Below are 21010 nucleotides of genomic sequence, written 5' to 3'. Positions count from 1 at the left end.
CAGATGTTAACAGCGCTCACTCTTGGCTGGAGTCACTCTGCACAAGTGCCTGTTCATGGGAAGTTGTCCCAGCTTTTCATGTCCTGCCAGACCTGGAAATCCAGTCATCTCAGTGCCTTGGCCTTTTTATGTGACATTTTTGGCAGTGTTGTAATGATCTAGGTACTTGAAAGTCTGGGAGTGTATTGAGCTGTGATAGGCTTTGATACTGGCAGGGTTCTTGTGCTGGGGAAGATGGGGAAGGAGTGAACATCCAGCCAAGTGTTTATTCTCACTAACATCATTATTAATGGAGACCTGTTGGTATTGTAGATCAGGTAAGAGAGTCCCTCCACTGTAGCTGGTGTTGCTCTGTGAGCCAGTCCAGCGCCTGCAGGGCAGTTCTGAGCTGCTCCCTTGGACAGGAGCTGTGCTGGGGCGTGCTGAGGATCAGCTGCTGGTGTTCACAGCTTGGTTGGTAGCACAGAGCTTGGCCCTCTCTGCTGGGGCTGGGCTCCCAACGTGTGCCTCAGGCTGGCATGGGCTTATTCCCCCCTGTCTGGGGAAGTCCAAGCCTGTGGTGACGATGCTGGCTGTCCTGGCACAGTTTCCTATGGGAAAGGAGCAGAGAGGTGCCTGCTGAGGTGGGCGGGTAAACCTGGACCCATCCAGGTGCTGCTCGGAGCTGGTTTCCTTCCCCTGGCTGCTGAGCGTGTCCTGCCCCAAAAACCAGGCACAACCACATCCCTTCTGCTGAACCTCCTGCCAAGTGCTCGGGGTTACACTGTTAACAGCTGTAAATGAATTCTTCCTGGAGATAACTGATTTATTAGGCTCCTACCCTTCTGGGGGCAAAGCCAGTCACAATTAGCAAACAAAGCAGCGTGGGGCAGTTATCACTGTGGGCAATAAATCTTTTGATGTTGAGTATGACTGGCTGTGATGGGCTTGGGGAGCAGAACTGCAGACAGAGTGTGACTTCAGCATGGGCTGGTGGCAGGGGCTGACGTGACACAGGAGTGATTGTTTGTGTAGCCAGGTGTGTGCTGGAGGGGGACCGTGGGTGGTGTTGGGCAGGAGGCACCTGTGCCAGTGGCCCTGCTGTGCCTGCTGTGCCAGTGTCCCTGCTGTGCCAGTGTCCCTGCTGTGCCAGTGTCCCTGCTGTGCCAATGTCCCTGCTGTCCCTGCTGTGCCAGTGTCCCTCTGTGCCAGTGTCCCTGCTGTCCCTGCTGTGCCAGTGTCCTTGCTGTCCCTGCTGTGCCAGTGTCTCTGCTGTGCCAGTGTCCCTGCTGTGCCACTGTCCTGCTGTGCCAGTGTCCCTGCTGTCCCTGCTGTGCCACTGTCCTGCTGTGGTGGCACCACGGGCAGCACCTTTGCTGCTGGTTTCCCAGTGTGCCTGCCCTCATTCCCAGCAGGACATGCAGGGGCAGGAGCAGGGATGTGCCAGCTTTAGGCAGCAGCAGAAGGGCTCCTGTGTGGGGACCAGCTCCTCTTCCCATCCCTGCCTGGCTCCCCGTGCTGGTGGCACATGAGGAATGAGCCCTCCAAGCCCTGGTGGGGAAGATGCTGTTGCTCCCTGGTGGCATCTCTGTTTGAATAAACAATTGCTCCCAGACCTGTGGCGTGGTTTCCAGCGCTGGGGAGAGATTTCTTGCTGGGTTTGTAAAAATGATCTAAATGGATCCGACATTGTGGCCATAAAACATCTGTAACATTACACATTTAGTTATGTTACTAGAGACTTGAGTTCATTTTGATGGGCAGTATTTTATCTGCTACTTTTCCCCTTCTGAAAGCAAAGCTTTCTGTAGAGGAGGATTTATAGAAATATATTTCTAGTACAAAAAAAGTCATGCACATTAAGATGTTGGAGTAAAGGAGAAATAATGTCTTTTTTTGGAGACCTTGGCTGATTTATCTCTTGCTTGGTAGTTTGATATGGCCTTCCTAGCTAGGAACAATATTTTTTTATTCTTCCTTTAATAACAATAATGTCAGTAACAATGTCTTGTGCCATTCCAGCGTCTTCAAATCAGACTTTCAGCGGGTTAGGCATTTAATGAGTGAAACCTCACAGGCTCCATTGAGCTGTGGGGATATATTTCTGTTCTTTTTGTGGAAATCAAGGCACATAGCACTCGATTGTGCAACGCACTCGACCTAATGAGGCTTCCCCAAATGCTGTGAGTTCAAATGTGTGCTCAGATGCTGAGCCCTGCAGTCTCCAGCTGAGCTTCTCCCCAGACTCTTTGATAGTCAGTGCTGTGCAGGCTGAAATGACTCGCCCTGTGGTCACTGAGTGAGTAAACATCACACAGGGAGACAAGCTCTCGGAGCTGAGAGATGCTGCCTTCCTTTGGAAAAACTATGGATGTTTTCTCTTGCCTTGCTTCCCCTCTTGGCTTGTGGAGCAGCTCCTCAAGGGCCCTTTTATTCCCAGTCAAGGGTTGTTTGATCTGCTTTGGAGTGACAAGGGTGTTGGTTCAGTAGAGGCTGGTGGGCTCCCTCCCTGGCAAGGGGAGCATCTCCCCTTGGGGAGCTGGATGTGGAGTGCTGCAGTTCCTGTAATTCACCATTTGTGTGTGTGGGGGGAAAGGATAAAAGCAAACACAGCATTTCATCAAGCTGTGAAAGTATTTCAGCAGCAGTAATAGGCAAATCTGGGCATTGTGCAACCTTTAGTGGCCTCACCTCAGAGGGAAGGCTCAGCCTTGTGCAGAGCCTTGCAGCTCCCTGGGCTTGGCTCAGCAGATGAAGCCAAACCTGCTCATCAGTAACTGATTGCCATATGCAGCTAGAGCATGTAGATGAAATTAATCAAGGCTAAGGGTTAAAGTTTCCATTTGTTCTTTTCAGAGAAATCATCTGGAGTGTGTTGGGAAGGAGGTAAATTGCTTCGCACATTTCTTATTCCTTCCTGTGAATTTTTCTTGTTTTAGCAGATTATCTAGAATCTTGACAGAGAGCTCCCATCACTGATTTTAGAGGGTTATCATGAAAAATTAGTTGATACTAACTTAGAAGCATTTAAATTGTCATGCTCTCTGCACTGTAGAGGCAATAAATTTCTTTGGACTGGCCTCAGTGTTTGGAGCTGGAAGAATTTACCAACTCTGGCAGAATCCTTTTCCTCTGCAGTTCAGGCTGGGTTCTAGTTGGGTTTTGGTGAGCACTGGGTTACAGGGCTTGGCCTGAGCCTCCCAGGAGCCTTTTGTCCCTGACCCTGGGGATGTCAGCACGTCTGTGCTGGCCCAGGTTCCTGCCCCTCACACCCTCCTGGGTTTGTGAGAGCAGGGACAGCCAGGGCCCTGCTCCTTCCATTGATCCAGGGGAAAAGAGCCGGGCTGGGGCTGTGCTCTGGGAAGGTGAGCAGTTGGTTCCCCACTCTGTCCATCCTGCTTCACCCTTAGAGCTGTGCTGCAGATGGACCTTGGGCATGCCCTTGGGAACATTGTCCTCCAACAGGACACGAAACTGTGGCAGCCAGAGGTGTTGTGGTTGTATTTTGGCCATGGCACAGGACATTTCCTTTGGGAAGGGGGTGTAACATGGGTGAGGAACTGGGAATGGTCAGTTAATCTGTGCTGCTGGCCCAGCTTCCAAAGGAGGTCCCTGGGCACAATGCCATCTGCCCCTGTATCCCCTCCCTCCCTCTGCCTGCACAAGGTGAAGCTTTGCCAGTAGCCTGTAGATTGAGGACCAGAGCCTTAATTGCTTCCCACTGGGGCCTTTGTCCCTCATTACTTGGGTATTGCAGAAATCCCCCTCCCAGTCACGTTGGGCAGTGCTCTCCATTTGTGGCCCTGAGATGTATTAATTTAAAAATAATTATCTTCATTTAAGGTTATTAATGCAGTTTTTAAGCACTGCTGAACAGTAATCAGGCAGGCAGGTTGGATGAGTTGTCTGCACTCAGTGAATATTTAGAGTTACCTTCCTACCATGCCATGCAGGAGGAGCTGAAGCAACCAGGGGGATTTAAATAGGGTTGCTCTGCTCCCTGCTCTTGGTGTGCTTCTGTAACCTGTAAAAGAGTTAACTGGAGCACAGGAGGTGGGAGCAGCCCTCAGGGATGTGATATAACTGGTTATAGCAAGACTGTGGGGCCAGGAGCTATTCCTGGGCCCTGGTGAATTTTACTGCATCTTTTGATATGGAGCTTGCAGGCAGATTTTGCTCCAAAGACCTGCTGAGCTCTCACAGCTGGGGCCAATTTTCAGGCTTGGATCTCCCATGCAGAGAGCTCTGTGTGGTGGTGCAGGTAAAGGTGTTCTGTGTGTATGGGACACCAAAGCTGCACAGCAAACCCTTCTTTTGGGAACTGTGCCCAGGGCAGGCTGCCATCACCTGTGGGTGTGTGAGTGAGGGGCTGGGAGCTAACCCTGGCAGTTTGACCCTGCAGCAGCTGGGGAGATGGACCAGGAGGGGCTTTGCTCGGCCCCTGGCCAGGTTTGCTCGTGGAACTCCAAGGATGGTTTTGGCAATTGCTGCCAGTCCAGTCTGTCTTGGAAAAATCGGTTTGTGTGTTCTGCCTCCTACTGATGCCACAGCACCAAAACCCTCCCAACAGGAGCAGCAGAACCCGAGGCAGCCAAAATCCAGGAACAGAGCAGGGACCAGGTCTGGTTTCTGAATGGGTTGGGAGAATCAAGCCCATGTGTGTTTTCCCAGAAATCAGGGGAGCTGATTTACCCCTGGGAATGTGTTTGGATTAAAGGGCTCTTTCATTCCCTGGTCCCTTCCATGGCCTGAGCAGTTCTCACAGGATGACAGGGCTTACACAGGGTCAGGCACAAGGTATTTGCTCCGTTTAAGTCTTGCAGAAATCCTATTTTGAGTCCTTGAGCGTGCTGTACGTGGCACCCAAAGCCAGCTGCCCTGGGGGATTGCTCTCCCTGCTCAGTGCAGGGATGGAGCCCAGAGCCCAGCCTTGGGGGATTGCTCTCCCTGCTCAGTGCAGGGATGGAGCCCAGAGCCCAGCCTTGGGGGATTGCTGTCCCTGCTCAGTGCAGGGATGGAGCTCAGCTCAGCTCCTCCGCTCTGTGCAGAGCACCTGGAGCAGGATGGTTCTGGCTGTTCCAGCTGCCCTGGGGGATTGCTCTCCCTGCTCAGTGCAGGGATGGAGCCCAGCTCAGCTCCTCCACTCTGTGCAGAGCACCTGGAGCAGGATGGTTCTGGCTGTTCCCTGGGAGCACGCACAGCCTGGCAGCTCTCACTGAACGCCGCCTTTCTCCTCCTGTCTTTGCATCACATTTCAGTTGGGTTTTTAATAGCTTTTTGGAACTTCCTAGGGGGATCCCAGAGGCAAAAAACTAAAAAAAAAAACAAACTGGAGTATTCTTATGGTGTGTGCTCTGCCAAAGAAGCCTGGCAGTTCTGTTAACAAGATCACTTCCCCCTGTTACATGAATTATTGTTGGTTTTAATTAGAAGTAATGCTGTAGTTTGAATGTACAGCACAATGGGGTATAAAATGCAGTTCAGCACAGATACCAAAGCTGTTTTTTCCAATTATAAACCTATTTAGAAGGTGGGTACACTAGAAATGATGGAATGCCAAACTGCAGATGAGGTGAGCAGGCTGGGATACACGTGCACCCCTGCCCACGCTGTTGTAGGAGAGAGGAGAGTGCTCTGGAAAACAGTTACATATGCATAATTAGCTTAATCTGAAATTAATGCTAATTTCAGCTATTTGTGATGCAGATTCACTATTAGTGCTCTAGTCCACTTCCACTACACTGAGAAGCTGAGGATGCAAAGCCTCAAAGTGATGAACTCCACACTAAAGGTGCCAGAGCTGGGTTCAGCACAGGTTCCCAGGGTGTTCCTGAGCCCCATGTGCTGGGTGTGTGTCTCTGTGTCCTGCTTTGGGATTTTACCTGGATTTTACTGCCAGCGTGGCCTGCCAGTGGCACACTGGGGCTCCTGTCTGTGCCAGCTGGGTGTCAGCACACCTTTCCTCCTTCCCACCCTCACCATCCTGGGCCAGGAGCTCTGCACTGAAGCTGGAGGCAGGGCACAGCTGAGAGGCTCTGTAAGGAATGGTTGGGGAATGATGCTGAAAGCCATTGCCCTGAAGTTACATATTTAACCTCTTTGTTGAGTGTAGACAGGGCCTTGACTCATGTAGAAGGAATGGTGGGTACTTACTGCTTGAGTTTTTGAAATTCTGGGAATCCTGCGAAATATTTAATGAGCTTAAAATCTTTGTTCATTTTTACTAGTCAGGATAATAAGAGAATTTTGGTGGGGAAGGAAGAGCCACAGAGGATGATGAGCAGTGTTACAGTGTGAGGGATGTTCAGGGGTTTGGAGCTGGAGCCCCCAGCTCTGCAAACCTCATTTCTTCATTTCATTGGCTAGGCTGGGTTTAGCTCACGTTTGTATTGATGTGTTTGAGCGGGACCAGACTTTCCTTCCCAGAGGCTGCACCTTCAGCCTGTTGTTCAGAGGAGATTTACCTGATACGCCCCAAACTGATCTAATTACAGCCACAGCCTCGCACCAAAAGGCACAAACTGAGCAGACTGGCCTGGCTGAAGCAGGGAAGGTTTCCTCCCTGCTCCTGCACCTCCTGAAGTGTTTGCTCAGTTTCAGAGCACAAAGGCGATTATATTTTTCAAAAGCCAAGGCAGTAAAGAGAATGTAACCTTGAATGCCTCCTGGCAGGAGGAGTCACATGTGTTTTGATTAACTCAGCACCAGCACCATACACAAACAGAGCAGTTCTGTGATGCTCACAGTTAAAGGGCTCAGCCCAGCTCGGATCTGCCTCTCCTGGGTCCTTCTGCAGCGAGAGAGAGACACCTTCAGTGCTCACACCCTCCCGAGCCTCGGGTGCACGGAGCCTGCAGCAGCCAGGTGGATATGTTACGCTGCACGTGGGATCCAGAGACACAGAGCTGCAAGTGTTGTGGTTTCAGAGTGACCCAGACCTCTTGGAGCCCTCAATAAAACATGGGCTTGTGATCGATTTACAGAAATCGCTTCCATTGCCCCCAGCCCACTGCTGCAGCCAGGAGAGGGCAGGTGGGGCTGCTGGCACAGGGTCCAAACCCACCAGGGCGCTGTGCCACCGTTGCTGTGGGGTGTCCCCGTTGTGAGCAACCTCCAGGAAGAGACTGTGAATTTACTCACAGGAGGAGGCAGAGATCCTCAGTGACTGTCACTGGAGGAATTCAGAGTGGCAGGGTGTGCCCAGGTGTGCCCATGTCCCTCCTGCTCTATGTCCCTGGTGCCCGTGTCCCACCTGCCCATATCCCACCTGCCCATGTCCCTCCGTGTCCCACCTGCCCATATCCCACCTGCCCATGTCCCCCGTGCCCGTGCTGCTCACCTTGCCCAGGTGAGGCCGTGCTGCCTCGTGCCACACGTGGAGGGCAGGCAGCAGACCCTGCTGTAGGGGCCCGTCAGGGTGTGCATTCTCTGCTCTGGTGCCGAGGGGAAGGTGGGAACAAAGCAATTGAGGAGTCTCTTCAGGGAAATGTGGATTGTAAAAGCAGACTTAATTTTGTGCCTCGCTTTGGTACCACACAGCTGATTTCTGAAACCATTTCCCAGCTCGCAACGCATCTCTAGGCATTAAAATGTTGTGAATTTGCTTGTCATTACCAATATTTTCTTTGACTGAAGCTATTGAAACAAAGTGGTCTTTTTTTTTTTTCCTATAACCTTCAATCTTGCTTCTAAAAGCAGTAGCTCTCTTTTTCTTTCTTTCTTGGTCAAATATAAAAATGATGATAATTTCAAATACTGCTTTAGAATAATTGCTTTCCTCCCTCTTTTGTATGACAACAGAAGCTTGGCCTGATCTTAAATCAGATGCTGGCAGGCAGAGGGCTCTTGACAGCCCTGCAAAATCCTTTAGTTACAAGTCGGCTTTAGCCAATTCTTTATTTGTAAATGACAATTTTCTACAGAAAAATATATGCTTGGGCTTCAATTTTGGAGCCCTAGATTGCAGCCAGGAAAAAAATAATTGAATTTTTACACTTTTTTTTTCCCCTCCTCTCTTTTTCTTCCTAACTTTAAAAAAAAACCCCAAACAGAAAAAGTGAGGCTGTGCAAGGTGTGATTGGAGCTGATTGAGGGGAGTGTCTGCCCTGGCTGATGTGCAGGCTGTGGGACAGGAGTGATGATTAATTTGTTCTGGGAAGGGCTGGGGCTGCTCTGAGCTTTGTGTCCATGCCCCAGCCCCATGGAGGCTTTACCTGTGTGTGTGACAGGTCTGGGCTGAGCTCAGGAGCCCCTCAGTGGGGCTGGGGGCACACACAGGTTCCTGTGGGGCTGGTCTGCCCTGGGCATGGTGATTGCACAGGTTTTAATCTTTCCTAATGGACACTCCTCTGTGGGGGTTAACAAGATATTTAATACTGTGCTTGTTTGATTTGTCGTATATTGGTGATTTCTTAACAATGTGTGGATGTAAGCTTGTGTCGTAGAGGGAGGACCCTGGTTACTCGTTCTAGCATTAATTCTCCTATTTGAATCTAGGTTAGCCTGTTAATGGGGAGGGAGTCATAAAGTTCTTATATTTTTGTAGTGCAGAGCTTTAACGCACTCTTTGTTGGTGGCTGCTTTTGGGCCCACAATGTAATTGAGAAATCAGTATTTATCTGCTTGTAGAGATTATATTATTTTTTAAAGGAGCTGTACCCCCTTTAAATATCCCCTAATTCGCTTCATTAGGGTTTGTAGGTTTTCCTTGAAGAAGAATTAAGAGTGAACTTAGATTCATTTCATGGGCATCCAGCTATCACCCAGCTGATTCACCCAGTTGCTGGAGGGGCTGGTGTGCCCCAGGGATGGTGATTCCATGGGCACAGGGATGGTGATTCCATGGGCACAGGGATGGTGATTCCATGGGCACAGGGATGGTGATTCCATGGGCACAGGCTGGGGGCACACGCAGGTTCCTGTAGGTGCTGGTGACACCATGGGCACAGGCTGTGATGGCTGGAGGACGCAGCTCTGGCTGTCTTTCATCATTTGATTACTTTAAAAGTAACTGTGCAAGTTCCTTTTAAACTGACCCGTGGAAACTTAATAACACATCACTTGGGTTTGATGTAATTGCCTCTCCCTGCCAAGGAGCGTTCGTTCTGTGTGTAGGAAAAGGAGGGGCAGAGGCACCTCTGCTCTGAGACAGTACGAAGATGCAGTGCTTGGGCTCCTTTTTCACTTTTATTTGCATTGAGAAGCACAATAAAAATCATTTATTAAAAAAAATATCCGGGGGCTAGAGTTGTTATTGAGAGCCTTTACTCAGCCATCTCTCAAATAAAAACAAAACAAGACAGAGAAGTATCTAATCAAATCGAATTGAAATTGCTTTTGTAAAGAAGTATTCTCATTATCCGGGTTAGGGATGGGATCTGAAAAATATTTCTTTTTTCCACATATTGTTTGAAATAATCTGGTTAAACCATATGCTTGTCTTGTAATTTCTTACAGATGGTCACAAGAACAAAGAAAATATTTGTAGGTGGATTATCGGCTAATACAGTAGTGGAGGACGTGAAGCAATACTTTGAACAGTTTGGCAAGGTAAGTTCTGCCCAAGTGAGCACTACATAGTTGTTCTTTCTTCCCGTTCTGTTTGAAGTGTTTTGAAAAACAAAAGTGCATTGAGGACTGAGCTCAAAGGAGGGCCAAGTTTTTGCCTTTCCGTGTCATTTCTTGAAGCCTCTGGGATTCCTGTTCTGTTTGTTGCCTGTGTGTGTGCAACATTGCCAGCACTGTTTACTTCCACTGAAGAAAAAAGCATCACTGGGAGGTGAATCTGTGTCTGTTCAGGAAGAATCTGACCCTTAGCTGAATGATTACACAGTTGTCTTCTCCATAAAATCAGCCTTCTGTTAGCCCCGATTCCAGTGGCAAAAAGGGCAGGGAGACGTATTGGAGAGCTCATTAATTTGTGAAAATGCCTGGAGGAACCACGTGAAAAGCAAGAGCAATGTGGAAGTCACTAGAATATCCACTTAACTTCTTACTAGAAAATCCTTCTGCAAGGATGTGTGTAGAATGCTGGCATCATTGAAAAACTAAAAAAAAAAAAAACAAAAAAAAACCCACAACAAAAGAACCCCTGACCAAAACCCCAAAACAAACAAGTTTGTGCAAAGAAGGAGATCTGAACCTTGCCAGAGTAGCCTTTGCTGTGATGTAGCAGCTCCAGCCCCACTGTGCAGGCTGTGGCTGCTGCTCGGTGGCCCTGATTTCCATGGGGCTGCCTGGGTGCCCACGGCCTCTGGACAACCGTTCAGGAGGGCCGTGGGTGGTGGGTGAGGAGCTGCCTGCTCTGAGAGCACTTTGTGGCACCACCTCGTGCCTCAGGGCTCCGTGGGTTCCAGCTCCAGGGATTCCAGCCCAGCAGCTCCGTTCCTGGTGCTTTAGATGCAGCATTGCCTGAGGACACAGCAGGGCATCCCAGAGCAGAGCAGCTCCCATTCCTTGCAGTTAGTTTGTGTTTCCTTTATCTGCCCTGGAAAGCCTGAGCCGGGCAGGATTTCGTGGAGGGCTGAGGAGGCGAGTTTATAAATGGTTCCTGTGCTGGATTGATAGTTGTTTTGCAAACCAGTCATTTTATTTTCAATAATAATCTTCGATTCCGGCAGGATGTTTACAGCCTGCTGAGCCTTTTATTAAAGGATTACATGAGCTTTTGGATGTTTCTTCTGTAGTTACTTCTAATTGCAGAACTCCACTAACCTGTATTTTTCAAGTTAATAATAGTTTCAATATAAGTGCTTTGCATATTGTCTGGATGTTGTCTTAATATAGTCTTTTTAATTTCACCATCTGGTGGTTTCATGCTTGCAGTTTTACAGTCCCTGGGAATGCAGCAGCCAGGCTGTGGCTGGGGAGTGACTGGGGACTCGGGACACTTTGGTTCTGCCTTCATGCTCTGCCATTCCTGAGACAGCTTAGCAGAGGTTTGCCTTCCCAAAGGCAGCACTTTGGGAAAATCAAATGGGTTTTTCCTTGGAGTGTCTTAATTTTGCAGGATGAAAAATTTAAGGAGCTGGAAATTGCCCAAGTTGGGGTGAAGGTAGGAGCCCATTGCCAGGTCAGGGCTGTCCGTGTGAGGCTGAGCCCCTGCAGGAGCCAGGCTGGCAGGGCTTGGTCCCTGTCACTGCAGCTGACCTGGGTCACAGTCCCTGCTCCAGCTTGTTCAGGGTGAGTGAAACTGGGGCTGCTGGGAGCAGAGGCTGCTTGGCTGTGTGACTGTGACCTGACCTTGCTGCAGGTGTGGGCTTCTCCCCATGGTGCTGCTCCTTATCAGCTGGGACTGTTTGTTTTTGGGGTGTTTTGGGGTGATCCTCCTCAGGCCCTGGTTGCCAGGATGTGGTCAGTGACCATTAGAAATGGGGAGTTTGCTTCAGCTGAGTTAGAAGACTTGTTAACCTGCCGTGGGCAGTGGGATGGTGCATTCAGACACAGCACCCAGGGCTGGTGCTGCAGGACCCTGCAGGAGTCAATCCTTGTCCATTCCCCTTCCTTTCTGGGATCCAGCCCTGTGGGGCAGGGCTGTGCTCTCCATCAGTGACCCACATCCACTGGCCAGCTCTGCCTTTGCTCAGGGCTTCCTTAAAATAAGGCAAATTGCACTAGACAATTAAAGTGTGAGGAGCCGCCCCTGTTTGATAAGAGCATCTCAGGTGATTTGCTCTTTGAAATGCTGAGCTTATTTATCAGCCTGGAAAAAATTGCAGTTCCTGCAATCCTGTCTGTGCTTGCTGTGCAGAGCAGCTCTGCGGCCAGGGGAGGTGGTTTGGGGGCTGGAGGTGGCTGCAGTTCCTGCAATCAGGATCAATCCTGTCTGTATTCACTATAGAGCAGCTCTGGGGCCAGGGGAGGTGTTCTGGGGGCTGGAGGTGGCTGCAGTTCCTGCAATCAGCATCAATCCTGTCTGTATTCACTATAGAGCAGCTCTGCAGCCAGGGGAGGTGTTCTGGGGGCTGGGGGTGGCTCTCAGCACACAGGATGTGGGGACAGCAGCCACCACCAGCTCTGGGGCCAGATGGGCTCGCTCGTGGAACTGGAGTTGGCAGGAAGGGGTGAAGTGTTGAATTTGAAACTGCAGCTTTTTGAAAAGTCAGTGCCAAACCTTTGTCTCAAAGAAAAGGAAAAGCTGTAGTAAACCCACCTGTTAATAGTAATAATATAATATTTAATTAGTAAACCCACCAGTGAAAGTGCCTGACGATACAGCACCAAAGTGTGTGGCAGTGATAATTCCTGAAATTTAGTTCATAAGATTTCTGATAGTGATTGTCCTGGCCCTGGGGGCTGCAGCAGTGCCCAGGTGTGCCCAGGTGCAGCTCCCTGCACAGAGCTCCTGCAGAGCAGCCCAGCCTGACTTGTGCAATTCCACTTCACATGGCCAACTGTGTAATTAGTTTGGAAGACTTATGCCTAGTCATTGGTTTATCCTAATCGGCTTTGGCTTTTCCCAACAACAAAGTGAGCTTATTTTCCTAAGCTGAAACAACTCTGCTCCCTTTGTTCCTCTCTTTTATTGTCTCATTCCTTTCATTCTGTTTTACTGCCAAAGTTTTGTTTCATTAGGCCTACAAGTCATTTCCAATCCAGTGGGCTGCTACAATAAGGCCTTTATAACTCAGCTGCCCTGGTTCCCATGTCCCTTCTGGTCCAGAGCCAGGACTTGTGTTTGACATGGGATTTTAACCCTTTGGTTGCCCTTGGTGGGGCTGAGCCAGGCTCAGGGATCCCAGAGATTGCGTGCAGGCGTTAATTGATGGGGTAATGGGCTCCAGGTAACTGTTCAGGCCAGTCGTGGGAACAGAGCTCTGAGTGAAAACCTTGTTGCTGTGATGGGTCATGGTGGGAACAGTGCTGGCAATGAAAAGGCCACTGTGTCCTTCCAGCAGGGTGGGAACAGTGCTGCTGAAGGTTTGTTCCACTTGTCCTGAGCTGTTAGATCAGCCCATCTTGGACTGTTCTTGCAGAAAAAATTATATTTTCTTGGGTAGGAGAGAGGACAAATTTAAATTTATCCTTTTTGGAACCAGATTGGTGGTGTTTGAAGGAGATGTGTGAAGTAGTTTTGTGGACAAACAATATTTTCCATATTGCTGTTTCAGACTGCTGGAGGAGCAGCCAGTGCTGGTGGTGGTGGCCCCAGATGTTTTACTTTCCATCTGAGAGCATTGGCTCTTCAATTTCCCTTTCACAGTAATCCTGAAGTGACTTTCAGGGAAGGGGCTCTGGCACTTGTTTTTTATTTTAAATTTCCAGATGAAATTGGACCAGACCAGCATGAATTTTGTGTTCTGCCCTGGCTTGCTACGAGGTCCCTCAGACCTATCATAGTCATGTTTCAGCTTCACTTGGAATATGTTGTTTCCTCAGGAATGGCTTTTAAGGCTTGGAAATTTTGAGACAAGACAGGATTTCTGAATTACCTCTGTGGATTTGAAATGTTTTGTACACTCACTTGTTATTTCCTGTGAGACGCAGAACGGACCAGTGGAATAATAATAATAATATCTGAATTCTGAGATGTTTTTTTTTTTTTTTCTGTTGAGCTTTTGAAAACGTGTAGTTTTCTCATCTCTTCCTTCTGTAGCCTGACTTAGTGTCTAGTGTCAGCTGAGGGAGAGGAGTGCCACTCTCACCTGCCCTGCCCCAGGTGCTGCCTCACCAGGAGCTGAGGCTGTGAGCACCAAAACGAGACAATGAGAATTTCCTCCTTTGGTTGTACCCTGCCCTGCATTACAACACGGACCCTGGTGCAAATAACAACCGGTTTAACCTTTGGAACAACAACCTTGGCAGCGAAGTGCCTCTGCTTTCAGTGTCAGTGTGTCAGGAGGGAAGGAGGTGGGATCCACACTGAGGATTTCAGCCTAATCTCGTGGTTTACATAAATCACTCCGTGCTCTCCTCCCTGACAGCTGTGAAAATATAAATCGGGAAAAGAGGGGAGGAAACTCCTCCTCGTTTGGCCAGGCTGTCTGGGTGTGAATGGGTTAATGCACTGCCGCGGCATTAAGCACTCCAGTGGTTTACTTTTCCCTGAGACCTCGAGTACGGCCTCTGAAGATGTTTTTACAATGAAGTTGTTAGCATGAGAAAAGGTGGTTTTCTCGCCATGGGTTCATTTTGGGGGGATTTGGAAGCCTGTGTGGAGCTGGGGCTGAGGCCAGAGTCAGGAGGTGCAAGGAATTGTGCTTGTGTGAAAGTGAAAGCTTAGTTAATTTGGCTTTGGCAGAGAGCTGGGATTGTATTGTCACCTCGGCTGGACATTGATATGTAGATTTAACGGTCAATAGGAGACATGGATGGGCTGTCCTTAAAGCATTTGCTTTGCAGAAAAGTCATCTTTCAGTGTGACACATTGCTAGCCTTTCACATTTTTCAGCACTGTATTTCCCAGTACTTGGGGATCGGTTATGTTTTATGAAATGAAGGGATAAATTTGGACTCTTATTTACATTGTGGTTTGTAATAGCCGGAGTTCCCTAAACATTTGTAATGTTTAGTAAAACAGAGAATGTGGTGGGGCTTTTACCAACTGCTGCCCTCAGTGTTCCCTTCCAGAGCCCCTCCAAGCTCTGGGCCTGTTGTGGGACAGCCCAGAGCTCATCCTGTTCTTGTTTCTGAGTTATCTGCAGGCACCTTGGCAGAAGCTGCTTGATTTGGATCCCTCATCTCCTTAAAGCAGAGCCAGCAATAAACAAGCACGTTGTTGTTTGCAGCTTTGATAGCTTTGGAGCCAGGAAAAGCAGAGTTTGGGGGCTGTTCTGTGGCAGGAGCAGCACTGCCTCCTCCACGCCTCTGCCCTGTGCTCGTGCTTTAACATTCCATATATCCCTGTTTCCGTGTTGTGTCCGTGATGTGCCACAGTGTAATGAATGCTCCTTTAAATTTTACCTTTGGCATGTGACGAGGGATCTGGGATATAGGGGTCCCTCATGGCCTAAAGCACTTATTATTTCTTCTCCCTCCCACGCATGCTTTTCTTTTTTTCTTTTTTTAAACAAACTGAGAAACTTGCTCGTTGCTGAAAAAGCAGCCCCTGTTTTGTTTGCATGCTGCCAGTGAGGGGCTGCACACAGGAAGTCGGTTTGGAGGTGGTCTGCAGTAAGCCACATGCTTTGTGGAAGTGGTTTTGTTATAAATTAGATGTTGGTTTCTCCCTGGGTTTTGTGAAAAGAGGAAATGTTAAGGCAGGATTTGTGGGCACGAGGGCAGTATCAGAGCCCAGCAGAAGTTTGAAGTTCAGTTTTATTTCCTTTCCTCCTCTGGTTGATGAAGTGCTGAGGAGGCTTTGTGCTGTAGCACCACAGCCTGTGGGAGATGAGTGAAATCAATCATTATTCAGGGGCTGTGTTTGGGGAGAGAAAAGTTACGTGAAAATACTCAGGTTTCCTCCTCCAACATCTGTGTGAATTTTTTGTGTGTCTTTGTCAGTTTTACAACTGAGCCAAACCCATGGAAATTATCTATATCCTTTCTGAGACCCTAAGGAAGTCAATTTTGTTTTCACCCCTGCTTGTATTTCGTACAAATGCAATAGGCTGTATAAAATCCCTGCCAAATTGAGTTAATCCTATTTGGTTTTTATCCCTGGAGCATTCCTGGGTTCAGCCTGGTCAGGGGGGTTGTAGATGTAGGAGTTCCCTGGAAGGGATGGTTTGTGTTTGCTGGGTGGCATCTCTGAGCCCCTTTGGGCCCGTGGGTCCGGCTGGAGCTCTGGGCTGCAGGCAGGAGATGGTGGTGTTCATCCCCAGCACAGGCACCAGGTGAAATATCTGATGGACACTTTCAATATCTGCTGTGAAATTGCATCAGATTCCACTTTGGCACTTGTCTGGAAGCCTCCCAGGGTTATTCTGGTGCAGGTGCTGCTCCTGCCATCCCTGCAGGGCACTGCTGTGCTTTGAGGAGCTGCTCTGAGGGGCCCAGAGCTTGGCTGTGGGAAAAGAAAACCCTGTTTTAGCACTGTTCTCTGACGAGAAAACAGCAGCAGTTATTTAAACCTGGCGTGCTGTAATTGAAACCTGCACCCTCCTTCCTGCTCACAGCCTAGGTGAGCTGGTTAAATAAATCATAATTGATCATAACTGGGGAGTCAGCATTTGGTCAGTGCCATCATCCCCCATTGTGGACACCTGAGTGATGGGAGGGAAACCTGAGTGTGTTCCAAATGCACCTGAGTCTGGGCCACAAAGAAAAGGGCTTTTGAAGTGCCCAGGAGGAACTTCACAGACACTGTTCCAAATGTGGAGAACAGCACTGGGAGCAGGTGTAATAATGCTTTTTCCACGTGGAAGTGAATGGTCATATTTATCAGTCCTAGAGATTAAATACCTGAGTTTTGCTGACATGTGGAACATCAAGATGAAACCACTTTATTTAAAACTTAAGTTAATTCTGCAGGTGTAGAATATGAAATTCATTTGATGTCCATCATACACATGTCTCTTTCTGTTAGGAACACCTTATAATTATTTTGTTAGGGGGAAAAGAAGTGCCTGCTCATGTTTGGGTAGAAATGGGGTGGTGGCCAAGCGTGAATCACATCAGTCCTATCAATAATTTCCAGTCCTGGTGATACCTGCCAGCCCAGAGAGGGAGACAGTGGTACAGTATATGCATTTATAAATATAACTGCAGAAACCAGGACAAGGGCAAAGTAGCTCAAATGAAGAGCCAATTAAGAAAATCTAAGCAGAATGAGGATTAACTGCCTCTTAATCTGAAGGGCACCCAAAATGCATGTGGCCAGTTGAGATCAAACAAGTGCTGTCTGTGTTTGGGGCATGCACCAGGGGTTTGGGGTGAGCAGGAATGACACAGTGGTGTTGGAATGGTTCTGGATGGCACAGAATGAGGCTCTGGCTGTGGTGTCACCTCCGTGCCAGCCTGGAGAGTGTTGGAGATGTCATAAAGAAGTGATTGCAGTATAAGGGGAGATAACATCTTGTAGTTTTTCTTTCCCAGAAAGAGGAAAGCACTCAGAACTATGTCAGGGAAGAAGCTGCTCTGTGTTTTCTTTTTAAAAAACACTTTAAAACCCATTTTATTTAACCATTTTAGCCTGCTTACTCTACTCCTTGCCTGACAGGGTGTGGTGGCTGTGTGCACCTGAACTGGGGGGGCTGGCAGCAGCTTATGGGGACCAGTGTGGGGACCAGGGGGTGCCCAGACCCTATGGTGGGTACAGGGGGTGCCCAGACCCCATGATGGGAACTGGGGGTGCCCAGACTCTGTGCTGGATGTTGGGGGTGCCCAGACCCCGTTCTGGGGGTGCCCAGACCCTGTGGTGGGTACAGGGGGTGCCCAGACCCTGTGGTGGGTACAGGGGGTGCCCAGACCCCGTTCTGGGGGTGCCCAGACCCCGTGCTGGGTACAGGGGGTGCGCAGACCCTGTGGTGGGTACAGGGGGTGCCCAGACCCTGTGGTGGGTACAGGGGGTGCCCAGACCCCGTGCTGGGTACAGGAGATGCCCAGACCCTGTGGTGGGTACAGGGGGTGCCCAGACCCCCCTGGCTGTGCCCCCTTTGTGGGCAGTCAGTGTGAGCTCCGTGCTGGCTCTGCAGGTGAAGGTGCCTGTGCTGGATCTCTCACTCTGCTGAGTGCTTTAGCGAGTTCAGATCCGTGCCATGTTAATTGTCAGGACTGGGAGGGTGGGAGCAGATTTCACCGGGGGCGATGGAAGGGATCCAATGAATTTCCACTCTGTTTCACCGCTTGGCAAACCGGCACTTACTGTCACTTTGCATAAATAGGTTTATTTCAGAGGGTCAGCCGGCACCGCTCCCCCCTTCCCCTGCCGGCCCACCCTCCCCTGGAGGAGAGGAGGCCGACGAGCATTTAATTTCCCCAGCAGCAGGTGCTTGTCATCCATCTGAAGAAAGCTGCCAACATCTGGTGCAATTGCCTCGGCAAACGCAGTAACAAGGCGCCTGCAGTTCAAACGCAGAGAGAGCATTGCCTCTTTAATGATAACAAGCTGTTGGCTTCCCCTCTGAGATGAATTCATCTCACAGATGTTTGTCTAGTTTTGGCAATCTTATCACTATAGCTTTGGTGATTATGCTCAACTGGAGACTATTACTATAAAAGAAGTTTGAACTTGTTCCATTTTTGCATTATTTATTTATTTAGCCATTTATTTCTCTGCTTTCTGGGTATAATTTGTATCAACAACTGTACTGTTGGTCCCATTACCCGAGCACCCTCAGATTTTTATTGCATGTGCTGAACAGTAGCTCGCTACTTGACTCCCACCGCTGGCAAATGTCTTTCAGCCACGCTGACGTTTTTAACATTCCCCATCAGCAGCTTTGTGGTTTGAACCCTCTATTTAACACTACATTTTCTGGGATTACTTGGCGCTGGCTCTGTCTGTTCTCTCTAATAACTGCAATGTACTCCCTGGTTCTGCAAGGCGTGAGGGGCCAGGAATATTCTGGATATTCTGGTGACCTTGGCAGGGCTCTGTGATGACAGCCATGGCCATCTTCATTGGTGGATCCTGAACATTTCCAGCCTCAGCCTGATCCCAGGGAGCACGGGGACCTGCAGGCTGAGGGCTCCAGTGCCTGTTTGCTCTTGTTTGCTTTTCTAACATGCCTGGCTTTTTCTTAAGGAGACAATTTCTCCCCGAACGTGTGGAATTTAATTCTGGTAAATAGGATTTATTTTTGGAAACGTGCTTGTGAATAGGTGACTCATGCCTGAATGAAGATGTGTCACTGTTGGTGGGGACACCACGTATATAATTTCTTGGGCTATAAATAGATGCCAGTCCAAGTGCTGGTGACATGGTGATGCTTCACGCCGACTCGTTAGCTCAGCCTGGCTGCTGAGGAGAGTGTTTGGAGTGTCAGTCTCTCCTGCTGGAGCAACAATTTCTGCTGATGCTTATGGAATAACATCAATAGATTGGTGGAATCCTGGGAGCACTTTAATTGGCACAGGCAGGTTCCCGTGCTGCTGCCATGGCGTGTACTCGTGTTTCTTCTCTCGTTGCAGGGGTGGAGAAACTTGAGTTTTGGGGTGTTGGTGTGCTTGTCAGAAGCCAGGGGTGCCGCCTGCAGGGTCCTGAGACTCAGAAACTGGGTTTGCTTGTTTGTTCCTGTTGCTGAGGAGCTTTGAGCTGAGCACACAGGATCAGAGCTCGCTCCCGTTTTCAGCTCCTGCAAGGAGCAATCCCTTTTCCCCGTTGTTGATGCTAAACTGTGGCTCCATGTTGTTGTTTGCTCAACACCACTTACCCACCAACACAGCACATATGGTTTAATGGCTGTCCTTTTTTGTGCTTCTGCTGTAGTTACAGTATTATTAAAAATCCATTAAATTTTGATGTACATCATAAAGTATGTGCTCCTGTGAATGCGAGCGCAGATAATTATTTCTGATGAATAAACCAAAAGGACAAGTATGTAAGAAGTTCATCCTGCAGCTTTCAATTTTCATTATATACATCTCCTGCAGGGGCAATCGTTGGTGATGTTGCAGCTGGTTATTTCTGTGGCCTGGCTCTCCCTGGAGATGGATGATGACAGTGCAAACTTGAACTTGCACGAGTGCCAGTGTTTCTGTGGGCACATTTGTGGATACATGGTTAAGCAGGAGAGGTAACCCTTGGGAAGGCAGAGGGTGTGAAGAGGCTGCCACACAGCAGCACACCCTCTGTGTGTGCTGGGCCTTGTGGAATCTGGGAAAGTAACCCAATTATTTCTCATTAAAGTAACCCAGAAATGCAGCAACAAGCAAGGTGTCATTGCTAACACAACACCAGGAGGCCAGGCAAGCTCTTCTTGGTGTCCAGGGCCTGAAGCAGGCAGGGGAATCATTAAAAATAATGCATTATAGTGTCCATAAAGTTTCCTGCAGTATATAATGGCCCACAGGGGCCTCACCTAGTTTTCCATCTATGATATGGTTACAGCATCTCATTAACTTTCCCATAACACCAAATACACTTCTCTTGAACACCCCCTTCAGGCTTCACAGGTTTTGCCAAGTATTTCCTAATAAGCGGGAACTTCAATATTTATCATGCTCGCCTTTTATCCCCACTGGGCTGAGGGAGTGGTTGGCCTCTCTCCTGCCCCTCTAATTTCCTATTCCTGAATGCCCTGGGCAAACCCAGCTCTGGCAGGGCCTGCTCCTCTCACTGAGAAGATTTCCCTCATTTCCCAACTCTAGTTTTAAGAGTTCCCTCTGCTATTTCTTCTGCTTAAGAGCATGTCTGCACGCAGGATTAGTCCTGGTGTAGCACATAAACTCTCACAGAGACCTTGGTCTTGGAAGCAGTGCACAGCCCAAATGAGAAAGCCAGATAAGTCCTAGGGAGATCCCACCAAACGCTCTGTACCTGTGGTTTCTTTGCACCTGGATGTTGGTGCTAGGGCTGCCCTGATGGGCTGTGTGGCTCCTTCAGGGCTGGGCCCTGCTGCAGGTTCAGGCAGGTGGGTCCTGGGGGAAGGGGATGTTTGGGTTCAGGTGGGCTGCTCCTAGGGGAAGGTGATGTTTTGGGTTCAGGTGGGCTGCTCCTAGGGGAAGGTGATGTTTTGGGTGATGTTTTGGGTTCAGGTGGGCTGCTCCTAGGCGAAGGTGATGTTTTAGGTGATGTTTTGGGTTCAGGTAGGCTGCTCCTAGGGGAAGGTGATGTTTTAGCTGGCGTGGCTGTGATGAGCTCAGGCATAGAGGGAGGGATGGAGTTGTGCCTGTGCTGGGCTGAGGAGCTCAGCTCTGCAGACGTGGCACTGATTTGCTGTGTTATTTTGGTCTTATTCAGGTCTCTGTCCAAAATCTGGGACTGGCAGTGTGGCTTTCCCCTTGCTGCTGTGACTGCAGGCTGCGTGCAGCACCTTGCTGCGACCTTGATCAAAGTCACAGTGCTGCTGTGAGAGCAAATGATGACAAATAAATTCACCTTCACACAGTTTAGTCTAGCTGGCTTTGTTCCTCCATCCCTGATCCTCCCTGCAAAGGGCTCTGTTTACTTTCCCTGAAATGGAAGAGGCCCTGCTACACAGTCCTCTTT

General features: G+C 49.1%; 1 protein-coding gene across 9 annotated transcripts in view; it reads left to right on the top strand.

The window, feature by feature from the left end:
* MSI2 (musashi RNA binding protein 2) overlaps positions 1–21010 on the top strand; it is a 197270-nt gene that overhangs the window by 59815 nt on the left and 116445 nt on the right. For all 9 annotated transcript variants that reach the window (XM_058037333.1, XM_058037332.1, XM_058037327.1 and 6 more), the window contains exon 6: positions 9436–9528. In XM_058037333.1, coding sequence (XP_057893316.1) covers positions 9436–9528 — 93 coding nt within the window. The remainder of the gene's footprint in view (positions 1–9435; positions 9529–21010) is intronic.

The sequence above is a fragment of the Melospiza georgiana genome, chromosome 19, assembly GCF_028018845.1.
Source record: "Melospiza georgiana isolate bMelGeo1 chromosome 19, bMelGeo1.pri, whole genome shotgun sequence".
In the NCBI taxonomy this organism is placed as follows: domain Eukaryota; kingdom Metazoa; phylum Chordata; class Aves; order Passeriformes; family Passerellidae; genus Melospiza; species Melospiza georgiana.
This window is presented reverse-complemented; position numbering and strand designations above follow the sequence as displayed.